Consider the following 27,137-nt stretch of genomic DNA (forward strand, 5'->3'; position numbering starts at 1 on the left):
AAAGCTGCAAAATAAAATAAATAATAATAATAAATAAAACTTTCTGAACTAGAGGATGTATTTTTAAATGACCATTACATAACAAATGAGGGGAATAATCTGATGTGTGTCTCATTATGCTGCACATTCTAATGGCTACAATTACTCTGCAATTACTCACCACACAAGTTCATCATTTACATATAGTGGACTCCGATATGGGCTTTTGCAAATCACTAACATTAAACATCTTTTCTGAAGGTACTGAAAGCCAACATTTTTCTAAACCAATGTCACCAAAAGGGGTATTTAATCCCAAAGAATTCAACAGCACAGAGCCTAATATTTCTTGGCTATTTGACCTTAGTTTATGCAACTTTCCGCTTATGTTGTTTGACAAACATGCAGTAGCTTTAAAAGTTTAGTGTCAAAGGTTCTCAGTAATGAAGCTTGCATACAGTAGTAACCACAAGCTGAACATTCTAATTATTAAAGTAAAGCATTTTAAGTGACTACTGTGCTGGTCTAGTCTTGTTTCATAAAAAATGAATAACCCACCCTATCCTATCCCAAGTTAAACATAGAGAAAGATATTTAAATAGCTCCCTTGCGTATTAGCTAGGAAACTTATAGGACCAGATCCAACTCAGTGTAAGACTCCCCATCTTAGCTCAAGGCTACAATCTTGACATTGCTCCTTCTAACAAACAAGCTCCTACAGGCAATTATAATCTTTTGTTTTACATTATACATATAAAAAATTTATAAATAAGTCTTTTGTAAGAATAAATAGAACCTTGCAATAATCTGTTTTCAATCCTGCCACATTTTTCATGTGACAGCATTAAAGGACCAATCACGAACAAATCAATGTACTAAGTGAGACTAAGATGGGAGTGTTCCCTTTACTACCATAAAAAGAACAGGAGTACTTGTGGCACCACATGAAAGCTTATGCTCTAATAAATTTGTTAGTCTCTGAGGTGCCACAAGTACTCCTGTTCTTTTTGCGGATATAGACTAACACGGTTGCTACTCTGAAACCTTTTACTACCATGTAAACACAGAAACTGTTTTTTGTTTGGCCCTACAATGAGTTATATGTGTACAGAGATTTTATTTTCCAGACATCCAGTCTCTTGATGGATTTTCTTCAGAGAATTAACTAGAATTATAAAATCTGAATTTTAAACTTAATGAAATAATTTTGATGCAATTCACATCTGTGGCTTAAAAATACTCAATGTCCCTTTAAGAGATAAATTTACAAACACAAATGTTATTATTCTTCCTATAGTTCAATCTTGTAACCAAAGTAGTAATTTAAAGAAACAAGTACCAATAATAATGAATTTTATAACACTCAGTAATGATCTCTCAACACTTTAGAACACATGGCAGTTTATGAATTCAAATGCAGACATTTACATTATAGTAATATTGCAAATATTACAGTAATTCTGTGCTTTATAAAGGTTAAACAGATTATCTTAAATTTAGGATCTGACTTTTTAAATGAAAAACAGAATTTGGAGAGATTGTGTAATACTGAACAACAGCTCACCAAAACAGACCAAATGGCATTTATGAGAGATCATCCAGTTAATATACAATCAAAGTATTATACAATCAAAGAATCAATTCTCCGCAGCCTCTATGCTGCAAATCATATGAGAATATTTGTAACTGAGAAGACATCACATACCATAATATTGCCAGCGTGACACAGGGGCTACAGCTATTCCACACTTGAACACTTTACTTCCAGATCCAAGCACCATGGAGGTCACGTACCCCCCATAAGACTGAGAAGAAAACAATACAGTTATTTTAAGGGGTCCATCTGCTCCACTACTTTTGACACCTGTTTTTTATATTAAGACCTCCATCACGATTTTGGTACTCCCTCTGGAGCAGGAAGATCAAGAATCAAGTTTATGACTTGGGGAGTGACAATCTCCATTTCAGTCTGCTCCAGGGCAAGGCAACAACGCATTACCCTTTACTATGGGCAGATGTGAAATTCACAAACTAGCCCACTACACAGATGTTTAAGTACCTGATATGCAGAAGCAAGCAGGCAGCATAATATCAAAAAGGTGTTACTTGCTGCCATAAGCAATTGCACTCAACAGTTTAGAGGCCAGTTTTGAAAATTTCCTCTTAACATTTAAAGAGAAGTAATTTTAGGAACTTATCCTTACCTTGCAATGGGATAACGATGGACTAACCCTCAAGCAGCTGCAGAGTCTAGGGACTTCAATGACATTCATACGCTTAGGGATCAGCACTCATGGAAGCTACTGCAGGATTGGGCCCATCAGTCCCAGTATGGCAAAGCACTTATACATGTTTAAGTTCAAGCACACAAGCAGTCCCACTGAAATCAATGGGGCTATCAATGCGTGGGATAGTGACTGACCAGTAACTGGAAGTTCTGCGAGAAGCGTGGTCCCTATCTGCATTCCACCATGTGCCCACAGCTGGAGAGTTGAAAGTAGTGTCCATTAGTCCATGCATGCACCCTGGTTCATCTCATACCTCTGTCTGAGGGGATAAACAGCAGGGCAGTTCCTTCTCTACTGTAAATCAGAGAAGATCCAAAGCAGAGGGGAAGGAGGACAAGTAGTGGAATACAGACAGGGACCACAGTTACAGGTCAGTAACGTCCCCTTCTTCTTCAAATGATGGTCCCTACTGTAGTCCACTGAGGGTGACTGAGAAGCAGTACCTAAGTAGGATGAGTGGAGGACCACCATCCCAAAGGAGGCATCAGCAGAGAAGTCCTGCACCAGGACAGAATGTCTTGCGAATGTGTGAATGGAGCCCCACATGTCCACCGAAGGGCATCTCCTGAAGTGATGCCATAGTTGTTGCTTGTGCTCCAGTAGAATAAACTCTCACTCCATGGGGGGAGGGGTGATAGAGTAGAATGCAGCCAGAGAGCCATTTGGAGATTACCTGGGTAGAAATGGCATGCCCCCTGACTCTTTCTGCGATAGCGATGAAAAGTCTCAAGGATTTCCTGATTGATTTTGTTCTTTACAGGTAAAAGGCCAAGGCCTGCCAAACACAGAAGGAGCGGAGTCTTCATTCTCCTAAGGAATCATGTGGTTTTGGGAGGAACAAAGGTAAGTGAATTGATTGGTTAAGGTGAAATTCTGAAACTACAATGGGGGTGAATTTGGGGTGTATATGCAAAGTAACCTTATCCTTATGGAATATACTGTAAGGAGGATCTGCCATCATCGCTGCAAGCTTACCAACCCTTCTAGCTGAGGTGAGGGCTTTGAGGAAAGGAGAGACATGGAGCAAGAAGCTAAAGGTTCAGAGGTGGGCCTTGTGATTACTGAGAACAAGGTTCAGGTCCCTCTGGGGAGGAGGCTTCTGAATAGGTAGGAAGATTCTGATTAGGCCTTCCCAGAATCTAGTGGTCAGGGGATGTGGGAAGATGGAGTAGAAGGTGGATGGTATGCACTGACTGTCCCCAAATGGACTCACAAGGAGCTGATGGACAGGCCTGATGTCTTCAGAGAGAGGATGTAGTCCAAGATGAGAAGACTATCTGCAGTTTCTAAAAGAATGCTCCTTTGATGTACTCAAAAAGAAAAGCGTCTCCATTTAGTGAGATAACATCTTCCAGCAGAGGATGTCTCGCATGGTCGTGGAGCATGAGCATTCTAAGAATGATGCTCATCTAAATACCAAGCCTGGAGGAGGAGCAGATGCAGACCGGGGTGCTTGATCTTGCCGTTCCCCTGAGTCAGGAGCTCACTGGGAGTATGATCAGTAGTCAGAATGACATGCATAGGAGTTGGGAAGCCAAAATTGTCCACGTCAATAAGGGGTGATCCGGATGACTCATGCCCCGTCCAGCTGGATTTTGCATAGAACTCCTGACAGGAGGGGTAGTGGAGGGAAGGTATGGCTGAACTGGTCTGTCCAAGGAAGAAGCAGAACATTGGCCTGGGAGTGGTGACCTAGGGCTCCTGTGTAGCAATAAGTGATACATCTCCTGTTCCTTTGAGAGGTGAACAGAACCCTGCATAATATCAAATCATTGTGCTCCTACTCATGTCAACTGTAAAACGTTTGCTGAGAGAGTCTACAAGCACATTCTGCTTCCCCACAGGTAAGCTGCTGATAGGGTGATTCAACTGCTGACACAACAACTCCACATGCTGACTTCTTCTGCACACAGGGAGATGAATCTCACTCTTCCCTGCGTGTTGATGTAGAAGACAGTCGTAACCTTGTCTGGCATTATAAGGACATGGTGAGTGTGGATGAATGGAAGTAAGGACTTGCATAGCTTCTGGACTACTTGCAACTCCAGGACACTGAGGTGCATCTTGGAATCTTGAGATGTCCGGGTATCTTATTCTGTGCAGCTGTTCAAGTGGGCTCCCCAACCGAACAGCGATGCATCTGTAATAATGATCCTATCAGAGAGGAAGGAAGAAAGAAGACGCCCACGCATACCCAATGAGGATTTGTTCACCATAATAGGGAAGACACTACCCTGGCAGGAAATGTTACCATAAGGTTTATGGGATAGCAGTTTGGAGAATACATCAACTGCAGCCACATTTGAAAGCAATGAAAGTGGAGTCTTGTGAATAGGGTGATGTAGGTCCATGAGGCCAAGAGAGACAGAAAGGTCTTGACCGATACTCTAGGGTTGCCTTCGATCTGCACTATGATATTGTTCACAGTCACTGTCCCTGGGCAAATATGCTTTTACGGTGATAGAATTCAAGGTGACCCCGAAGAAGTCCAGAGATTGCGTGGGGGTGGGACTAGATTTTTCAGGATTTACACTGACTCCCAGTGAGGAGAGGAGATGCAGCATTACAGAAGCTGACTCATATGTTTCCTGGAGGGACTTGGTGACAAGTAGCCAGGCGTCGAGACAGAGGAAGTGCTAAGGGGTGGACTAGGCCCTGAAACCCCCGGCTGGAGGCCTTGTGGCCCTGCCACACCCCACCCCAGAACAGGGCAGTAGAGTGGCCAACCTGCCTAGAGTGGCTGTGTGAGGAGCAGCCAATCAGGGCCCAGCCAGTCATTACAAGAAGACCTGCAGGGCCAGAGCAAGTTCAGTTCTTTGCTAGAGTTGGAGGAGAGTGGATGGTGCTCTAGACTGGCTGCTGGGACTCCATGAGGACAAGGCTATGAGATAAGGGTGAAGAATGTGCAAGAGCCATAAGGAAGTGGCCCAGGGAATTATAGCAGTAACACAGTTTATTTAAAGGGACATTGTGAACGGCTGCTATCTATAGGGTCCCTGGGCTGGGACCCACAGTAGAGGGCGGACCTGGGTCCTTGCCCCCGCCAGCCACTGGGAAAGTAGCCTGGACTTTGAGGCACCCCAGAAGGGGAACTGAACTGTAGTGGCCCAGCTGAAGAGCTGGGGGGCCAGAAAGGCCCTGAGAGGACAAAGATACTGCCTCCAGGGAAGGAGCCATGGGGCAATGCTCTATTCCGGAGCAGGGACAAACAGAGAGACATTACAGAGGGCTCTGAGAGAGGCCCCTGTTGGACTTGTACCCCGAAAGGGGCTTGCGTTGCTTTTATCTCACAGACTGTGCATGACTTGGCCAGAGGGCTGAGTCACTGAAGACCCACCACAAACAGAGAGAGAGTGCAGGCACACGCACTCAACCAGGTAGCACTCGCAAGAGGTGAGTGCGACCTCGTTACAGGAAGATAATGAGATCACCATGTCTGACATGAGCTGCTACAACCAAGAATATCTTGGTAAGGACTCTGGGGGCGGTCACTATTCCAAAAGGGAGCATTCTGTACTGAAAATGGTCGGATTCCATCATGAATATAAGGAACTGTCTGTCAATGGGATGAATGTCTAAATGAAAAAACAGGCATCCTTCACGCTGAGAGCCATAAACCAAATGTCCTTTTCTAAAGACGGGATTATAGATGCCAAGGTGACCATGCGAAATTTGATTTGCGAATGAAGTACTTGAGATGGCGGAAGTAGAGGAGTGATCGTCAACTGTCCTTCTTTTGCAATACCAGGAGATAAGTTGAGTAAAACCTCAAACCTGGTAAAACCTGGTATTGAGGACGGATGTGTTCTACTGCTCCTCACTGCAATAAGGGGTTGCTCAAGAATACCCTCATGAGTGGCCTCCAAGGATGTGTGGGGAGGAGAATTTTGGAGGAGGTAGGTATGCAAACTCTATCATATAGCCAGATTGGATTATGTTCAGCACCCACTTGACTGTGCAGGTCTTTTGCGCGCCAGAGGGACCATCACTCAAAGAATTACAATTTAGGCATGTGCTTTAAAAATTTCCTGAGGCAAGGCCTTAGTGAAGAGCTGCCAATTTGATAGCTCTGTAAATTGAGGTATCCCTTTCGTCCATAGGACATGTTCAGAAGCAGCATCAGTGCAGACTTCATCACATTATGTAGCTATTGTGTAGAGTAAAAGATAACAGCTAAGTCTTTATAATTACCTAATAGAGATTCATCAGCCAAAGTAATCTGAATACTCACCCAGCCCCAAATAGCTATTCTGTTCTTATCGACAAAGCTCATTTCAGAAAATTTTCTAAATGCAAACAAAAATCAAACACTCACTAGATTGCAGAGATTTTAGAGTAGTAGTAATCACATGGAATTCCCTGTTTTCTGACATGCTGACATTTTAACTCACACAGCTAGGGCTGGACTATTTGGGCCAGTGATTGCTTGAGACAAAATGTAATGTTTCACCTTTTTCTGAACTTCATAAAATCTGGGGATTTTGAAGGTTTTTGTGTGTGTAACTGACAGAAAACAAAACCTGGCGGCTTTGTAAAAAAAAATGCTCAGCTCAGATTTAGCCTAGATGATTTTTTGGTATGATATTGGCAGCCCCCAAGATATGAAATGGTAAGAGCCAGGGATTACATCTGGTCCTTACAGGAGAGATGAGGGCTGAAAAACAATCCCTGAAACTCAAGTCAGGTAAATTCCTTTTCAACACTGAAGTTTACCTCTCAGTGATACTGGTGCAATCTCACTGACTTCATTTACTTCAACTAGGTCCACCAGTATAAGCTGAATGGTGAATAGGACTACAGGTGAAAATGCTGATTAGCTCAGCAGATACAAACAGAAGTCAGTCTTGATGAATTGAACACAATAATTTGTTTTAAAATATAGTCTGCTTTTTGTGCTCCCTATCAAAAAGTCCTTGGTCATCAGTCAACAGTTAAATATTAGTAAGGTAATGATTAGGAGATGGTATATAATAAACATACACATTTTGAAAATTGCACCGTAAGTGACTACTAGCACAGAGTCACAAAAGAAAGTTTGTGGACAAGTCCAAAGTAGAACTTGGGTCTCTTGACTCCAAGTCATATGCTACAGTGACAAGATTATCCTCTCTCTCTTTTATAATATTACCACTAGAATAAAGTTTTTGCTGATGAAGCAGAGCCTCCCCTCACTGTACGTCATGATGTTCCTTGTTTTATTTATATACTAATTAAACATGTACTACTTAAACATGACTACGGCTCAGCATATAGAATTAAACAGTATTTAGCCAGTTTTTTGGTACAAATTTCAGTGTAACTATTTGACAAATCTATTTCTGCCTTTCTCCCCCCTGATTTTTATGAGTTGTTTATTGAATAGAAAGAAGAGTGCCTTGGTTTATCACTCTTAAAACTTCAACAGTTGAGACATCAAGCGTTATAATAGTTAATGAAACAGTTCTGTGTGCTTACCTAGCTGCTGAGATTTGATCCTCTACTTCATATGTTCCCAATCTTCGATTTACTGCATGCATAATTTCGTCTCCTTGGTAGCCACTTCCTCTGCCATCAAAGCTAGCCACAATGATCTGTTCTGTGCTTGCAAGGTATGTAGCCCAATTGATACGGAAAGCATAATCTACTTTCTGACTGCAGGGCCCTGCATAGCTGTGAAAGAATCCCAAAGGAGTAAAACATCTGCTGTTCATTTATTCTCTCATAAAGAATATGTGATACAGTTATTGCTGAAAATCAAACAGGCAAACTTAAAAACTAAACTGAGCATCAGAAATGTGTGAAACCCATCCACTGCTTACCCAAACCCCTGCTTTTACTGGGTAAGAGCAGCAATCTTAGTGGAATTATTCACATGAATAAGCACTGCAGAACCTGGCCCTTCTTTAGGAGGAATTCAATTGCTTTGCACTGTAGTAACAACCATGAGATGATTTCAATAGGGGATCAAGAATCCTAAGCAAAGTCCCTCTCTCTTTGTTTTGTCTCTTTGTTTCAAATTGATGCTATTGTTTAACCGAATGAATCTATTTCTGGTGCTCTGTTTAATTATTATTCATTATTTGTCTCATTAAAATGTTAAATCAACAGTAAACAGCCTTCACTTGTGAAAATACAAAACAAAAACCCCATGTTATTTCATCACACTTTCAGTGACTCATCAGTGAAATTTAAAAACAAAAAAACCACCCTACAGACTAATCAAACTATTTCTCATGGAGGCTTGGAAGGAAGAAATGAGAAGTGATTGTTATTGTACTTTGTTTTTTAACTACTTTGGAGGCACTCAGATATTATGGACATGGGGCTGCATAAGTACTCAAACAGATACGGTTAGATTAGCTAGATCAGCAAGTATCATCTTTACTAATCTAGCATTCTGTTTCTGAAGAATTCATTGTGTGCTGTCTTGTTTATTCTTAATGGGAGACCTTACATGAGTAGGACCTGCAAGACTGGGCCCCAAAATAACCAACTCTATTTCCCTTTTGGGGAAAAAGGAGGAGCCTTTTTAAAAGGGAAAATAGGCATTAACAGAAAAAAATCTGAACAATAAAAGGACTCGTTATCTACCTCCTATGTCTATGCACGTCACTTTCAAAACTGATCCATACATATGTCAGAACATCAAGAGGCCCTTTTAACAAGTGAAGGGGGTTTACTGTTCATTACAACTATAAGTAGGCAAATAATGAATAATTCTATCCAATGCTATTAAATAAAGAAAAAGAGGTCACTGAGTTCTGTGTTGAGAGGAAAACAATGTAACTCCTGAATTATGCTATTCTCCTTGTGGAGCCAGTTTTCAGTAAATATGGAAGTTAGTTAGCCATTTCTATGCATAGCCAATTTCAGTCAGTCATTCTCATTAAAGAAAAAATAATTAATGAAAATACATTAGTATGAGCAGAAGAGAGTGAGGAAGAAAAGGAACAAAGAAAATATATTCAAGGTCCAGTGAATGTGTCTTCTTTTTTGTGCTTATGAATTCCTTGGCCTGATTTCTCTGTTAATATGAAGATTATCACATACCTGTACAATACAGTACAGTTCTCTTACATAAACCTAACCTACCTGAAGAGCAAATTTCTTTTCTGGGTTTTGGAACCAGGAAAAGTTAGACAAATTTGTCACTTAGCCACGGTTTTCTAGTCAGTTGCCTCTAATATGTATTATTGGTCCAACTGAAAGCCTGCTGAAGTCAATTGGATTCTATCCATTGACTTCAATGGGTTTTGGGTCAGGCTGCAAAAGGACTATGGTCAGCTGTTTTCAGAACAATCTGGAAACAGGGCCTGGTCCTCAAAGATAAAGGGGAACTCTTGTGTGCCCTGAACTCCTATTGACTTCAGTGGGAGCTGAGGATGCTCAGCACCTCATGGAAAGGGCACAGAATCTTAGAGGATTATGCCTGAAGAGTATCCAGGGCCATAAGCAATAGATACCCTTGTTAAACCTTGCAGCATCTGACAGTCCACATGCTTAGGAGGTCCACTGTAGAACAAACCACATGACAATCTACAGAAAACTGGTATTCACAATGGCTTCTCTGTCTCTTAAACCCACTTTTAAAGGTAATTAGAGGCCAGTTATGTGTTTTCTGAAGTTATTAGAAGTCTTTGAAGGAAATGAAAGTGATTACGTTGCTAATGTACTTGAAGACTTACACATCAAGGAGCAGAGGGTACTTCTTCGATGAAGCAAAATGGGGAGGTAAGATCATCTGATACCACAATGCTAAAAGTAAAAAAAATAAGTTTGATTTGTATTAGTCGTGCTATGGAATAACTAACATACAGCCGCACTGTTCACATAATCAGTAAAGTATGTTTGAGTCATCCATTAATTTTTTAAAAATTGTACAAAAAACTTTATTTTATTCAAAAATGCCCTAAAACAAATTAGTCTAGATTTAGATTTACTAGGTTAATTAGAAATCTTGACTCATAATGTCTTCATGGTTTAAAAGTAAGTCACTGGAAATTCTGAAGCTGGTAGTTACAATTTTTTTAAAAAAATTATCAGTATGTTTTCTGTAGTTAAGAGTCTACATTTAATGTGGAAATCTTCACAAAGTGGCGTGCTGCCAGTCTGATATCAGCTAAGAAAATGCTTTTCTAGTCAACTTTCTAGCTCCCATGTCCCAAATGAGAGAGAAAATTGAGTGGAAATTATGAACTTCCCAGGTAAGTGTGGAACAACGAACTCCGTTCAATGGTCTATGAACAAAATCTAAGAAATGTGTTTTATTATATTTACATCATGGGGAATAGCAATATAATTCTATGCTTTTCCTCTCACAACTGTGATGGAAGAGCTGGGCTGATATGAGTTAACCAATCATATTAAGTGCAGACTGTGAAGGATATAGGGAGTTCTGCAGACTTAGTGGTTTGCTTGTTCACTGAAGGATTTTACTGGAATGGATGTTGCACACAGAGTGTAATGAGTGTTATAGGAATGTGTTGTGTTCTAATGGTTAGAGTCCAAGTGTTTCAGGAGTTTGTAGAGTTCAGACTACACATGATGTTAAAATATAAAGGTGCTAAGTGAGACATACAAAAATTAAGACTCTGGGTCATATGCTGTTGAAAGTGTTTTTCCTCTGTGCTCTGTAGATATAGGTATACGCATCTTCATTGAGATGTACAAGACACATGGATTGAAGAGGATATTTGGATCTGAAGTTTAAATTAGTGGGATTTTTTTTTCTGTCCAGTACTAAACAAAGAAAGAAGAGGAAATTCCCCTTACCCAACAGCTTCTACCCAGAAGAGATGAAGTAGTAAGAGGAAGAAGGAATAAAAAGATGAACACACAACTGATAGCATGAAGATTATCTTTAAACCTCCATCTTCCCTGGTAGTTTCCATCTTTAACCCTACTAAAAGTGTCACTAGAAATAAAAGACAGAAACACAAAGATAAAGGAGAGCTATAATATTAATGAGATAACAGTGGGAGGAGGGAGGTATCAAAAAAGTGCAACAAAGTTTGTAAAACTTGATTCCTGTAAGAATGATCATTTTGTTGAACAGAGTGAATGTGTGTCACAAAAAACAGGCTGACACTAGAAGTTGGAATCAAGAATAGTCCGGGAAGGCACTGTGCATACTTCTCATAGCCTATCAATGTTCCTCAACCAAGTATCAATTCAAGGCAAGACTCCAAGGAAACTTAAGAGGCCATGAGCCAAACCAACTGGTTTGGGTTCCTTGACACCATGCAAATCCAAACCAGCAAGATTCATAAAGCATTAGTGGTGAATTCACCTACTGGGCAATTTAGCCCCATATCTAACATCTATAATAGCCACTTAAAACAAATTCTTTAAGCACTAACACATTGTTATATTGTTATTCAGAAAACCCGGAGTCAGTAGAATATTCAGGCATACACATACTTTTAAGCATGTGAGTCATTCCACTGACTTCAATTGGACTAATCACATATTGAAGTTACACACATGCTTACGTGCTTTGCTGAATTGGGGGCCTTAATAACCCAAAAAAGTTTTCTAGAAATTTAGATCCTGCATCTATTTTTGAATAATCATAGTACCACTCCAGCATGATCTCTGTCTTCAAACACAAGCCACCCACATTAAATGTGCCTTTAAATTAACATAAATGAGTAATCTCTTTAAACCAATTAAAATTCTACTATGAGTTTTCTGGCGTAGCAGCACTTTTATCCTTTAATTTTGACTCTTCACCCCACCACATATATTAGCAACTAAAGAGCAGTCATCCACAACATCATCAAGAAGAAAGCACAATGATACACACTCTACAAAAGAAATTTGTCAAGGGTAGCAGCTGGTTTTATTCTGTGTAATTTCAATGGTGCTGTCATTTCACTATTTACACACACACTCTCTCTCTTTCTCTCTCTCAAAACTAAAAGTTTTAAGAACCAAAATAAATACAGCTTTAGTCTTCAATTAGAATATATTTAAGAAAGTTTCTAGCCCGGGATTTTTAAAATGTACTGCATCTTTCCTAAAAATGGTAAAGAATTAAGACATATTTTTAACTTACTGTATCCATTCAGACTAATGTTGTCAACTCTTTTGGAAGGCATTTGAATATCCTTCAACATATTGTCCAAATCTGTGTTGTTTTCCAAAATTCTGATGACTAAATAACAAGGTGGATAAAAATGTATTTAATTTAAATTTAAAAAATCATTCATTTTTCCTTTTTAAAAATAAACCTGTTTAAAATTCAATTTGAAATTGACAAGCTACATTAGGACCGAAATTTACTATAATCTATTCAAATAATTTAAATAAATAAAAATATGCTGAATCATTGAGCCCTCTTCAAATTCTAATGAGTTACAGGTTGCTATTTTTTAAAAAAGTTATATACACAATTGGGAGAAGACGCTTCAACTTTTGAGGTCAACTCAATTTCCTGTAAATTAAATATTCATATTATTTTCAGTCTTTTTAATAGAGCAAATGCTGGTATTTATATTTTTCTACATTTAAGCACTTTCAGTTTCTGTTGTTCAGAAGAACTTTTGCATACTGGGATTTTCAAAAGCACCTGTACAGATTCACACCCAGCTTCCATTGATTTCAATGGGAGTTGTGTGTTGTGCTTAGGTGCTTTTGAAAATCTCACTAGGGGTTAGATTCATAAAGGAGATTTAGGCTGAACATCGCAGTGCCTAACATGTAGGCGCCCTGCCACCAGGTGGAATTCACAGCTCTGAGTTAGGTGGCCAAGCTCGCTGTACAATGCATGGGGAGAGTTAGGTGCCTAAGAATGAGATTCACAGAAGCCAGCAAGCTGAGTGGAGAACTGCCCGAGCTAACCAATAGGAAATGCCAAAGAGAGGGGTGAGGCCCAATCCCTGCCCTCAGAGGGAACTAGATGGCTAAATCTCAGCCAGATGGATGTCCTTCTTTTTGTTTGGGATTCAAAGCTGAGAGCCCTCTCATGGAGTTAGGTGTCTAAGACAGGCCTGGGGTTTGAGCACTTCTGGGGTGCTCAGGAAGCTGGCACCTGTGCCTTCAACAGCAGAGTTTGAGATCTGCCCCAGAACACTGCATAAGCCAGTAGTTATGGCATAGCTGCATCAGGCAGAATGGAGATTCAAACTCAGGTCTCCCATATCCTGCGTGAGTGCTCTGACCATTGGGCTAGTGTTTAGTGTCTGGCTGTATTATGTGCACGGCCCAATTCGGTAGATATGCTTTAAGGTGGATTCTGAGCACATCCATCAGATCCGCACCTTCAGGTGAGATAGGTGGGGGAGTGCCTAGCTTGTGACTTCAACCAAGGCTTAGGTGTGAGTTAGGCACCAAACAGTTCAGTGGTTTCAGGACTGATGCAGCTATGGACATGCCCAGTGGCAGAAATTTAGGTACATAGGGGACTTAACCAGTGGAAATGTAGCTGCCTCCACAGTTAGGTGGCAATTAAGCAGGGGCTTTGTGGATCTAAATTGTGGATTTAGATGTCTAAAGTGACACGCACCTAAGTCCTCATAGAATCATAGAATATCAGGGTTGGAAGGGACCCCAGAAGGTCATCTAGTCCAACCCCCTGCTCAAAGCAGGACCAATTCCCAGTTAAATCCTACTTGTGAATCTAGCCCTATACATCCATCTGCATCTTTAGGTGCCTAATTACCTTTGAAAATCTGGCCCCTTGTGCTTCAAGGTTTTATAGCATTAGTAGATCTCATCTTTTCTCACCTGCTTTTTATTAATGGATTGGAAAAGGAAAACAAACTTTCCTGCTTTTTTTCCCAACACCCGATCAGTTTCTCAACTTTGAATGAACTAGTCCAAATGAAGATTATATTGTCTGTGCACCTGCTAGTTAAACTGACACCAAAAGTAATAAAGCATACTGGGATTTTCAAAAGCACCTGAACAGATTCACACCCAGCCCCTTTAGGTACCTATCTGCACCTTTAGGCACCCAACTACTTTTGAAAATCTGGCTTATGGTGACCAGAAACAACCCATAAATTCCCTAACTGCAGTTAATATGTCCTTTGTTTAATAAATCAGTTTGAAATGCAAAACATGGTATAAACCTGCTTTTGTTCCTTATGTATCCAACACATGTAAGGTAACTTTATTTGTAGAAAAACAACTTATTAGGGTTGGTTTTGTACACTTTTAACTGAATTCCAGTTTCCATCCAAATGCACCTTGGCAGAAATCATGAGTAAAATTTTACCTAGTGAACAAGAAATGCATCATTCACTATTTTCTAACATAATAAAAATGTGAAAATTAAGAATATGAACAAAATGTTGAGCTATATAATTACTTATATATAGTATATCCTCCTTGTTAGCAAAAAGTAGTATCAAATTTATTGTGATGGCTACAGTTAGTTGCAAATCAATATCATTTAATGGTTATACCAACCAATGAGAATGAACCTTGCTTTAGGAAAATAACTAAAAAGTAAAAAGCAAGAGTAAAATTTATTATTTAAATCAAGTTTTCTTGCTCGCTGATTTAAATCAATGCTGAAAAATCAATACACCTTGTTAAAACAACAACAGAAATAAATGGCAAGTCTGATTACTGAATTCCAGTGCATTTTATCTCGTTCTACTGGGAAAAGCTTAGAGTTAGCCAGGACACAATTGACTGTCAAAATTAGGTTTCAGAGTAGCAGCCGTGTTAGTCTGTATCCGCAAAAAGAAAAGGAGTACTTGTGGCACCTTAGAGACTAGGTGACACAAGTACTCCTTTTCTTTTTGTCAAAAATTAAAATACCCTAAGACTAAGGATACCCCATATCTACTACACACGCAGACACACATTGCAACTGAAAATAGAGAAGATCAAATACCATGATCATCACTACTTCTGGACAGCACAGAAGTGGGCAGGCCGGGACCTGTTGACACAAGAAAAGAACATCTGTGTTTTAGTTGAATGCCTTTTTAAACGTGATCCTGTAACACTAACTAGGAGAGTGTGATTCCCAGAATGTTCAGCTTGGGAAAGTATCTGAATTTTTTAAGAACCATCACTGAGACCCCAAAAGTCTCCCCAAAGGCCCTCCACCTACTTTCCACAGAAGCCCCAGGTTCCCCCCTCCCTTCCATGTTTGAGAGAGACCCAAAGTGCGAAAGCATTGGCTTAAGATTTCAGCACCTTAAAACAATGTGCAGTTCAGAACTCAGGGGTGATTCAAATGCTTTTTTCCCTGAACTAGCTAATTCGTCCCTATCACTTTCCAGTATGTGTGCCAGTAGGTCAGTGACTCAGGAGGAGAGCTCAGATATTTCTTGGACCCTAAATATTGGACACTAAATATTTCTTGGACTTTTTTTTTAAACAGGCTCACTATCTCTCCCCTTATATTAATCGCACTCACTGAGGATTTCTCTTCCCTAAAATGTAAATCGCTGGCCTTGCTCCCAAAGGAACATCCAAGTCCTTCCACAATATACAGCTCTCTACAGCAGCATCTTCCCTTACAAGTCTCCCTATGGAATTCTGCCACTGATTCTCCTTGAACCACCAGTCATCAAAGAAGGCAAGAATCTATTTTCCTCACTCCACTTCTGGAGTGAGAGTGTCACTTCTATGATACTTTAGGGCATTAAAGTGTTCAGAATTGAAGAGAGGGGGCTGTAGTAGCTCATTCTTCGAGATAAGCCGTCAGCACTGGCACATGCCACTGGCACATGCCACTGACCCTAATCTGTTGTCCTTCTGAGCATGCTGCAAGATGCATCTGTTTGCACAGGCAGCTTCAGAGATAGGTCTTGCTGGGGGTTAGATCTGCATGGGAGAGGGGAATTGTATCTTTTCTTGGGGGGTTGAGTTCTGCTGACTGTTGGGGTAAGCTATCATTCCATTTTATTTTTATTCTTATAATTTGAGTGACAGGTGCTTCGAGCCTAGGACAGGCAGTTGTTAATTACTGCATAAATCCAAAGAAACAACAATGAACACATAGCATTGTTCTTTAGCACGTACCACAGACATCGTGGTTGAACCCCTCCTAATTAAATACTGAGTCACATCCGCATCTACTAGTTTGGGTTATACTCACCATAACAATTCAGCAGATAATATTGTGCATCGCTGCTGAAGGATGCAGAATAATACTGACATCTCTCTTTGTCCAGATCACAGCTCACGCACTTAGGTGTCGTTGGACCATTTCCAGCTGACACTCTGCAAAGTGATGGAAAGTTTCATTTAAAAGGTAAATGACATTTCTGAAAATGTCCATTCAGTCACCACAGTTGTCAGGTGACTAAACAATGCCAGATGGAATTTGTCTATTTTGCATCAGAGATATATCTCTGTACAAACCATGCATAAGCATGTATGTAGAACAGAGCTCCCTAGTAACAATGCATTTCGCATTATGATGTGCTTTTCTTACAAACATGCCATTATATAGGGTATTAAGGTCCAGTCCTGTTCCCACTAAAGTCAACAGCAAAACTCCAGTTGATTGTAATGGCAGCAAAACCAGAAACTAGCACTCCAGAGTTCAGGAAATACTGCAATTTACATCATAATCAAAACTCTAAAATACTAATATTATAATGAGCATTTTTCATCTTCTAAAAGAACTGTTTTATTCCCTGTAACACAACAGCTTGTTTTCCTAAAATATTTTAATTAAATATCCCACACAGCACTGTACACTTTATTTGGGATCAATGGATATTGAATATCTTAATCACTAAACTTGTCTATAACTTTCATTACATTCTTTTCATTTCTAAATTTGGAAATATAATAAGCATCATACTTATAAAGGTTTCTTCCTCCTGGCATTCCACCAAATTCATTACTGAGGTAGTATCTATAAAACAACAGTTGAAGTAAGTTATTTATGGTGTATTTACACAAGACATAAAATGATCATTTAGATATTGCTTAATTACATCTTTATGCATCAAATTTTTATTTAGAGAAGTTAATGTAACTCTGCCTAATGTAGGTAAGTATATGAAATATCCTGTGCTGCTCATATGTATATCTATCCAAACAAACTGTCACTGTATTATTTTTACATATTCAAAGTTGCCAAACTCAAGTAACTTGCTTCACATATTGTGGTATTTCTGCCTGCCATAGCATTCGCAGAGATTAATGCAAATTCAGGGGAAGCAGAGAGAGAAGGCAGACCCTCAACTAGAGAGAACACCTTGTGTTTGGACACAGTAGTTGCAAGGAGTGCTATACACCCTGAATGACAGCACCATATCTTTAGGCGGGTGGGAATTTGTCTGTCTGGCCACAAAGGGAACAGTGCTTTATCGCTGTGGTGGGGGAGTGGGGCCAACTGCTTAAAAAAGGGGACAAGGGGCCTGTGTGGAGACAGTGTATCATCCACTGGGAACCGGACAGACAAAAGGATCGAAAAGGGACAGCCCTATGCGTGAAGCTCCCTTTTACCTGGAGCAGCCTGAGACAGCACCCACCCTCCCTCCCCTTTAGATGGTGAAATACCAGGTTTGGGTAAGACCCGTTATTAGAGGGGCTGGGTGTGACGGTGCACCCCGTAAGGCTTTATGGAAATATGCTTATGAATGTGTGTGTGTGTGTGTGTGTGTATATATATGACATAACTGAAATATGTTTTACGCTACATATGCCATGTAACATATCTGTAAAATGACAGGTTTCAGAGTAGCAGCCATGTTAGTCTGTATCCGCAAAAAGAAAAGGAGTACTTGTGGCACCTTAGAGACTAAAATTTATTTGAGCATAAGCTTTTGTGAGCTACAGCTCACTTCATCAGATGCATTCAGTGGAAAATACAGTGGGGAGATTTATATACACAGAGAACATGAAACAATGGGTGTTACCATACACACTGTAACGAGAGTGATCAGGTAAGGTGAGCTCCTCAGACAGAGACAAACACCTACAAGATCTCTATCAAGTGTTCTTACAACTACAATACCCACCTGCTGAAGTGAAGAAACAGACTGACAGAGCCAGAAGAGTTCCCAGAAGTTACCTACTACAGGACAGGCCCAACAAAGAAAATAACAGAACACCACTAGCCATCACCTTCAGCCCCCAACTAAAACCTCTCCAACGCACCATCAAGGACCTACAACCTATCCTGAAGGATGACCCATCACTCTTACAGATCTTGGGGGACAGGCCAGTCCTTGCTTACAGAGAACCCCCCAACCTGAAGCAAATATTCACCAGCAACCACACACCACCCAACAGAACCACTAACCCAGGAACCTATCCTTGCAACAAAGCCTGTTGCTAACTGTGTCCACATATCTATTCAGGGGACACCATCATAGGGCCTAATCACGTCAGCCACACTATCAGAGGCTCGTTCACCTGCACATCTACCAATGTGATATATGCTATCATGTGCCAGCAATGCCCCTCTGCCATATACATTGGCCAAACTGGACAGTCTCTACGTAAAAGAATAAATGGACACAAATCAGACGTCAAGAATTATAACATTCAAAAACCAGTCAGAGAACACTTCAATCTCTTTGGTCACTCGCTTACAGACCTAAAAGTGGCAATTCTTCAACAAAAACACTTCAAAAACAGACTCCAATGAGAGACTCCTGAATTGGAATTCATTTGCAAACTGGATACAATTAACTTAGGCCTGAAGAAAGACTGGGAGTGGATGAGTCATTACACAAAGTAAAACTATTTCCCCATGTTTATTCCTGCCCCACCCACCCACCCCGCTGTTCCTCAGACGTTCTTGTCAAACTGCTGGAAATGGCCCACCTTGATTATCACTACAAAATGTTTCCCCCCCCTCGGCTCTCCTGCTGGTAATAGCTCACCTTACCTGATCACTCTCGTTATAGTGTGTATGGTAACACCCATTGTTTCATGTTCTCTGTGTATATAAATCTCCCCACTGTATTTTCCACTGAATGTATCCGATGAAGTGAGCTGTAGCTCACGAAAGCTTATGCTCAAATAAATTTGTTAGTCTCTAACATGCCACAAGTACTCCTTTTCTTTTTTGCATACCTGTAAAGGTTATGATCGACTAAATCTATTCATCCTATTTGTATGCATGTATCATTTTTGTATTCGAAGTTATGAATATTGGCTGTGTACTTGCTTGATTTGTCAGCTTCTTGAGAAAGAAATGTGCAAATTAAGTGCCCAATCAAGAAACACTTAACGAACAATGGATCTTGGAAGGCTCCAATCCATTTCAAAAGAATTCCTGGAGACAGTCAAGATAGCATGTGGGCAATGGCCGCTGCCTGTAAAAACTGAGTCATGCATGGACATGTGACTTGCCCCTGTGACTCCAAAACTCCATCTTGGAGCTGGACTTTGCATAGGAGAGAGGAGGGGGTCTCCACCCACAAGAGGGGGTGTATTTAAGCCCGTGGGAGACCCCCATTTGGTCTTCAGCTGGCTCACGAGATAGGCTCTCCACCCCCAAGGATATCTGAAAGAAACTGGAACGAAGGACAGTAACTATAGGGAGTGTGAGTGATTGCTGGACCCAGACTAGAAGGAGACTAGTCTGTACAAGGAAGCTTACTGGAACCTCTGAGGGTGAGGTTTTATCTGTATTCCATTTTCTTACTGTATTAGGCATAGACTTGCATATTTTGTTTTATTTTGCTTGGTGATTCACTTTGTTCTGTCTGCTATTACTTGGAACCACTTAAATCCTACTTTCTGTATTTAATAAAATCACTTTTTACTTACTAATTAACCCAGAGTATGTATTAATACCGGGGGGGGGGCAGCTGTGCATACCTCTATATCAGTGTTATAGAGGGCGAACAATTTATGAGTTTACCCTGTAGAAGCTTTATACAGGATAAAACGGATTTATTTGGGGTTTGGACCCCATTGGGAGTTGGGCATCTGAGTGTTAAAGACAGGAACACTTCTTAAGCTGCTTTCAATTAAGCCTACAGCTGTTAGGGGACGTGGTTCAGACCTGGGTTTGGGTTTGCAGCAGGCTAGCAGGTCTGGCTCAAACCAGGCAGGGCTCTGGAGTCCCAAGCTGCCAGGGCAGGAAAGCAGGGGCAGAAGTAGTCTTGGCACATCAGTAGGCAGCCCCAAGGGGGTTTCTATGATCCAACCCATCACACTGGAAAGGCCATCACGCTGGAAAGGAATTTTTCCCTTACCACCAGATTGGCAAAGGTGGAGTTGGGGTTTTTTTTTTGCCTTCCCCACGGTGGGTTCAGGGAGGGCTTTGCTCATGCTGACTTTGACTCCTGCATGGAATTGATGCGTAGGATCTCCTGGGAGGCTAATATGAGGGGGAAAGGGGTCCAGGAGAACTGGCTGTATTCTAAAAAAGCCTTATTAAGGGTGCAGGAACAAACCATCCCGATGCGCAGAATGAATAGCAAAAATATGGCAGGCGACCAGCTTTGCTTAACAGAGAAATCTTTGGTGAACTTAAACACAAAAGAGAAGCTTACAAGAAGTGGAAACTTGGACAGATGACTAGGGAGGAGTATAAAAATATTGCCTGAGCATGCAGGGGTGCAATCAGGAAGACCAAAGAACAACTGGAATAGCAGCTAGCAAGGGATGTGAAGGGTAAAAAGAAGGGTTTCTACAGGTATGTTAGCAACAAGAAGAAGGTCAGGGAAAGTGTGGGACTCCTACTGAATAGGGGATGCATCCTAGTGACAGATGATGTGGAAAAAGATGAAGTACTCAATGCTTTTTTTGCCTTGGTCTTCACGGACAAAGTCAGCTCCCAGACTGCTGCACTGGGAAGCACTGTATGAGGAGGAGGTAAGCAGCCCTCAGTTGTGAAAGAACAGGTTAAGGACGATTTAGGAAAGCTGGACATGCATAAGTCAATGGGGCCGGATGCAGTGCATCCAAGGGTGCCGAGGGAGTTGGCTGATGTGATTGCAGAGCCATTGGCCATTATCTTTGAAAACTCATGGCAACTGAGGGAGGTGTCGGACGATTGGAAAAAGGCAAATACAGTCCCTATTTTTAAAAAAGGGAAGAAGGAGAATCCGGGGAACTACAGCCTTACCTCAGTCCCTGGAAAAATCCCTGGAAAAATCATGGAGCAGGTCCTCAAGGAAACCATTTTGAAGCACTTGGAGGCGATGATGGTGATCAGGAACAGTCAACATGGATTCACCAAGGGCAAGTCATATCTGACCAACCTGATTGCCTTCTATGATGAGATAACTGGCTCTGTGGATATGGGGAAAGCAGTGGATGTGATATACCTTGACTTTAGCAAAGCTTTTGATACAGTCTCCCACAGTATTCTTGCCAGCAAGTTAAAGTAGTATGGGCTAGATGAATGGACTATAAGGTGGACAGAAAGCTGGCTAGATCGTCAGGCTCAACGGGTAGTGATCAATGGCTCCATGTCTAGTTGGCAGCTGGTATCAAGCAGAGCATCCCAAGGGTTGGTCCTGGGGCCGGTTTTGTTCAATATCTTCATTAATGATCTGGAGGATGGTGTGGACTACACCCTCAGCAAGTTTGCAGATGACACTAAACTGGGAGGAATGGTAAATACACTGGAGAGTAGGATTAGGATTGAGAGGGACCTAGACAAATTAGAGGACTGAGCCAAAAGAAATCCAATGAGGTTCAACAAAGACAAGTGCAGAGTCCTGCACTTAGGATGGAAGAATCCCATGCACTGCTACAGACTAGGGACCGAATGGCTAGGCAGCAGTTCTGCAGAAAAGGACCGAGGGGTTACAGTGGACGAGAACCTGGATGAGAGTCAACAGTGTGCCCTTGTTGCCAAGAAGGTTAATGGCATTTTGGGCTGTATAAGTAAGGGCATTGCCAGCAGATCGAGAGACGTGATCGTTCCCCTCTATTCAACATAGGTGAGGCCTCATCTTGAGTACTGTGTCCAGTTTTGGGCCCCACACTACAAGAAGGGTGTGGAAAAAATTGGAAAGCATCCAGCAGAGGGCAACAAAAATGATTAGGGAACTGAAACACATGACTTATGAGGAGAGACTGAGGGAACTGGGATTGTTTAGTCTGCAGAAGAGAAGAATGAGGGGGGATTTGATAGCTGGTTTCAATTACCTGAAAGGGGGTTCCAAAGAGGATGGATCTAAACTGTTCTCAGTGGTACCAGATGACAGAACAAGGAGTAATGGTCTCAAGTTGCAGTGGGGGAGGTTTAGGTTGGATATTAGGAAAAACTTTTTCACTAGGAGGGTGGTGAAGCACTGGAATGCATTACCTAGGGAGGTGGTGGAATCTCCTTCCTTTGAGGTTTTTAAGGTCAGGCTTGACAAAGCCCTGGCTGGGATGATTTAGTTGGGGATTGGTCCTGCTTGCAGTTAAATTGCTTTTCTTACAATACTCACATAAAGTCATTGGTTACAGCTTCTATGCTGATTACTTCCCATTTTCCATGTGTAATAGGTATTCTGCTCTAAAAACATGGGGAGGCAAAAAGCAGAAAGGTAAATTCCATGCTGGCCTGAAGAAATGTAACTCAGCGCCTAAGAGTTATTACTCACCCCTGTGCTGTTGATATAGTGGATATGTTTGTAGCCCTCTGTATTGCTTAAAATTTTGTAGTAGCTAACATTATCAGATGCGAAGTAAGGGTCAGAAGGCTGAAACTGGAAAAACAACACAAAACTATTAGAGCAGATAACAGAAACCCAAGAACAAAATGCTGACCTTTAGTTTTTGGGAATCCCTCAGCACCTGAATTCATAGGCTCTTAACATTCATGTCATGCATCTCGGTAAACATACCACAGAATACTGTTTCAGTTCAGGGCTGGAAATTTATTTTGATTAGGTGCATGGAACCTATAGCAACCATCTTTAGAAGTAAACACAGCCAACATGCTGTCTTTGTTTGCACAACTTCCGGTATATTAGCAACCTGCCACCCACGAGCTCCCACCTCCCTTTCGAATTAAAGACTTTCAAGTTTACTATTTTCCTGTCACTTTATAATATCATGGTGTACGCGTTACTACAAACACTGTATGTGAAATTTGAGGGGGCCTGCATGATGTTTATGAATTTGAGCACAGTTCATTGACATGTCTTCTATGTTCTGCAAACTTTTCAATTGAAAAATGGCTTCTTTTTCCAATAAAACAAGCTACTTTCCAAAGGCAAAGGGCCCAATTTTGAGTGGACGGTGGCTTCACAATTCAAAACAGCTTAAAGCTGGCACTTATATTTTTATGTTTTCATTGTAGAAATAGCCATTCAGCAAAACAGACCTGATCCAAAGCACATTTAAATTAATGGGAGTCTTTCTATTGACTCCAGAGGGCTTTGGATCTGACTGCTTATGTAGAAAAAAATGGAAAGGCATGAAATTGCTTCAAGTGAAATGACATAGTATTTCTATAGTTTGTTACACACTCAAAAAAATTAACCAATCCTCACAGTCCCCCAGGACATGTTATTGTTTATTCCTGTTTTACATATGGGGAAACTGAGATAGACAAAGTGACTTGCCTAAGGCCATTCAATGAGTGAGTAGCATAAACTGGGATTAGAAATCAAGCCTTTCCAATACCTGTGTTCATTTCTCTGGACAACACTGCCTCCTTGGTAATATTTTTGTACAAAATTTCATGGAATGTATTTCACTAGTTTCTCAAAGCCCTATTTAAAACTGCAATCTCACTTCAGCTAAATGTGATTCTCCTTTAACTTAATTGGCAAGGGCTTAAATTTCTGAGGTAACACACTGTTGGTTCCTAGGCCATGAGCAATATAGGGACCATGAAGTCCTGAGTGATCTTGAATTCACTACATTTTCTTTGGTTGGTAAAAATAATAATACTGCCCAGCTCTTACACAGTGCTTTTCATCAGTAGATCTCAAAGCACTTTACAAAAAGAGGTCACCGATCAACCAGTGTCATGTTATCCTGGGTTAGATGAGATTAAAGGGCAGAATATGTAAGGGCTTGCCTATGTGGACATTTTGTGCATGGCAAGCCAGGACGTGAGTCTACTGTGCACTAGCCTGTCACTTACTAGTGGTTGTGTGGACTCAGCGACCGCACACTGAAAGTTCCATAATGTGCTTTGACCGACTGCTGTTTGAAATGGAAATTTTAGTGCACAGTAGCAGGACCCACTTGGCCAGTTAGTACACCGCAGGCTAGTGTGCTGTAGACTGTCACCCACCCTGCTGTCTCACAAACGTTTGCTATCTCTGTGTTAATAAACCTCACCTTGGCTTTGATCCTTTTCATACAGTGAAGATTTTTTTTTTAATCCTGCTAGTTGAATGGCACAAAGACTCCCCACTTTGCCCAACAGCTTACACCAATTGCCTAATTGTGGAGCCTTTGCTGTACAGAAGCAAAATGTGTCAGGATTAAAGCCTTCCTTTCCAAATCAAATTTGACAGCAGGTGGGATGATCTCTCATCATTGTGCTGGGGATGATTTCATCCCTGCTGTTTCCTCCCTCACTGCATTTCTTTAAATTTTTGCTTTTTGACTTAAAAGTGAATTTGTGACTAAAACAGAGTCAATGTGTGGAGAGTGCGGGCGTAGAGAGCATATTCTGTGTTCTCATCAGAAATTCTGAAACACATTTCTCCCTCTAGTCTGATCTTTTGGGTCTATTCTTCACTTCCTCCAGATCGTCTAAGTACTTCAACAGGTGCCTACTCTCTACCACATGGCATTCTGTCCCTATGCAATGTGGAAAATGGCATTTAGATGGGGTTCTACTCAGCAGAGCTGTGTGAAAAATTTCATCTGGTTGGTTAAAATGTATGCAAAAAAGCGAGCAAGATTTTGTTGTTGTTGTTGTTTGGGGAATTTTATTTTGTTTCAAGAGAAAAAAGGGAGACATTTGAATGAAGTGATATTGTATTTTGCTATGCTGAAGACCCACTTTCCAAATCAGTGGAGAGGCTATGGGCCAGATTCTTTTAGTACATTCTGGCTCCTTCATGCCACACTAACGGTGCAACAACGGGCTGGAGAGTGGCCAAGTCTCGCTAACTGAGAATTCCACTGGTGTTGAGGACTTGTCAGCTGGCACAGAGAATACCTGTCTCCTGCATAACCTCACCCTACCACCAGGGTAGGCAGTGACTCAGAGGCAAAGCCAGCTATCTTTAGCTGGTGTGCAGTCCCAGAGGACTGTTGCCAACTGGCAGCTCCTAGATCGATCTAACCTATGAGGAGCCAGGGTTACGAGCCAAACTCACAAAGTTTAGAGTTACAAAACCCATGAAATTTAAATGAGTGGGTTTTACACAGCTCCAGCTGAGATCTATTCCTTTTGCCACATGTGCGCAGTTAGCAGTTGTCCAAGGTAAGTTATGGACCAGGTCTGGGTAACACACCATTAGAAAGGTAAGAAGTTCATAATAAATGTGTTCCTTACATTTAATTATCAATGTGTTATGTAACATGTTGTAATCTAGAAACTGAATACTCACTCTGCCGATCCAGCCAGTTTTACTTTCTTCTGTATGTTGTTTGCCCTGAAGGGAAGGAAAAAAAAACACAACCCCCCCAACCGGCATTATGGTATATATTTCACATAGTCTATGTCACACACAAATATGTCTGAATATATTTTTCTTCCCTCAACCCCACTCTTGACTCTTATTAAGTCATTTGACTATTTAGCTCCATTTTTCATACCTCTGGGCATTGCCACATTCCATTCTCTCTTGTAAAGTCACAGACCGCAAGGACTGAAATATTCTGAATCCTTCTGAGCCACTGCAGACAGATCCTTTCATCTGTTACCCATGTTACAACACTCAAATAGTGATCCCTGGAAATAACAAAGGCTATTAGATGCTTTAGCATCTTCCATACACTACTCTTCTATATAGTCAGGCTTCAGAGTAGCAGCCGTGTTAGTCTGTATCTGCAAAAAGAAAGGGAGTCCTTGTGGCGCCTTAGAGACTAGTCTCTAAGGCGCCACAAGTACTCCTTCCCTTTTTTCTATATAGTGGTGTCCAGTATTTCATTGAACTTTACATATTCCAGTCTTACACTTTTAGTTGCAGTGAACTTTTCAGTTGCATTCAATGCAACAGATCTCAGTGACCCATTGCAATGCTTGATGTCTATTGGTTAGCCATCAGGTAATGCCTCGGCTTACTTTCATTCGTACAGTAAGGCACTAGCTCAAGGGTGGGCAAACTACAGCCTGTGGGCCAGATCCAGCCCATGAGCTGTTTTAAGCCGGCCTGCAAGCTGCACCACGCGGGTTGGCCCTGATCCAGCACTCCAGCCGGGGTGCAAGGTCAGGGCCACACCACGTAGATCCCAAAAGCTGCGGCATGGCCCCGCTCTGGCTCCTACGCACTCCAATGGGAGCTACAGGGGCGGTGCCTGCAGATGCGGCAGCACGCAGAGCTGACTGGCCGCCCCTCCACGTAGGAGCCGGAGAAGGGACATGCCACTGCTTCCGGGAGCCGCTTGAGGAAAGCGTCACTTGGAGCCTGCACCCCTGGGCCTCTCCCCACGCCCCAACCCCCTATCCCAGCCCTGATCCCCATCCCGTTCTCCAAACCCCTCAATCCCAGCCCGGAGCAGCCTCCTGTACCCCCAAACTCTCATCCCCACCCCAGAGCCCGCACCCCCAGCCAGAACCTGCACCCCTGCTGCCCTCTGAACCTCTCGGTCAAAGCCCAGAGCACCCTCCTATACCTCAAACTCCTCATCTCCAGCCCCACTCCAGAGGCCGCACCCCCTCCCACACCCTAACCCCAATTTTGTGAGCATTCATGGTCTGCCATACAATTTATATTCCCCGATGTGGCTCACGGGCCAAAAAGTTTGCCCACCCCTGCACTAGCTAGAGTTTTTGTGTGTCAGTATCCCACAAGAATTACAGTTAAATGATGACAGAGACATTGATGGATGCACTCTGAACTGCACAACACAATGTCAAAAGCCCTGTACTATGGA

General features: G+C 41.6%; 1 protein-coding gene and 1 long non-coding RNA gene across 3 annotated transcripts in view; one reads left to right on the top strand and one right to left on the bottom strand.

The window, feature by feature from the left end:
- Positions 1 to 27,137, bottom strand: part of DPP4 (dipeptidyl peptidase 4) — a 70,376-nt gene that overhangs the window by 10,524 nt on the left and 32,715 nt on the right. The window contains exons 11-22 of the mRNA XM_048869561.2: positions 25,857 to 25,992; positions 25,649 to 25,693; positions 22,730 to 22,834; positions 22,574 to 22,641; positions 17,023 to 17,076; positions 16,309 to 16,433; positions 15,094 to 15,141; positions 12,304 to 12,402; positions 9,932 to 10,001; positions 7,722 to 7,916; positions 6,499 to 6,553; positions 1,685 to 1,784 (exon numbers count right to left, since the gene is read on the bottom strand). Of these exons, the coding sequence (XP_048725518.2) occupies positions 1,685 to 1,784; positions 6,499 to 6,553; positions 7,722 to 7,916; positions 9,932 to 10,001; positions 12,304 to 12,402; positions 15,094 to 15,141; positions 16,309 to 16,433; positions 17,023 to 17,076; positions 22,574 to 22,641; positions 22,730 to 22,834; positions 25,649 to 25,693; positions 25,857 to 25,992 (1,100 nt within the window). The remainder of the gene's footprint in view (positions 1 to 1,684; positions 1,785 to 6,498; positions 6,554 to 7,721; positions 7,917 to 9,931; positions 10,002 to 12,303; positions 12,403 to 15,093; positions 15,142 to 16,308; positions 16,434 to 17,022; positions 17,077 to 22,573; positions 22,642 to 22,729; positions 22,835 to 25,648; positions 25,694 to 25,856; positions 25,993 to 27,137) is intronic.
- Positions 2,102 to 19,956, top strand: LOC125644883 (uncharacterized). 2 transcript variants are annotated; one of them, XR_007359142.2, is made up of 5 exons: positions 2,102 to 3,110; positions 9,839 to 9,977; positions 10,883 to 11,126; positions 15,589 to 16,464; positions 19,357 to 19,956. It is a non-coding gene; the product is annotated as an uncharacterized LOC125644883 (long non-coding RNA). The 2 variants fall into 2 exon arrangements; XR_007359143.2 differs by having other exon boundaries at positions 10,984 to 11,126.

Source organism: Caretta caretta, chromosome 11 (genome assembly GCF_965140235.1).
Source record: "Caretta caretta isolate rCarCar2 chromosome 11, rCarCar1.hap1, whole genome shotgun sequence".
In the NCBI taxonomy this organism is placed as follows: Eukaryota; Metazoa; Chordata; order Testudines; family Cheloniidae; genus Caretta; species Caretta caretta.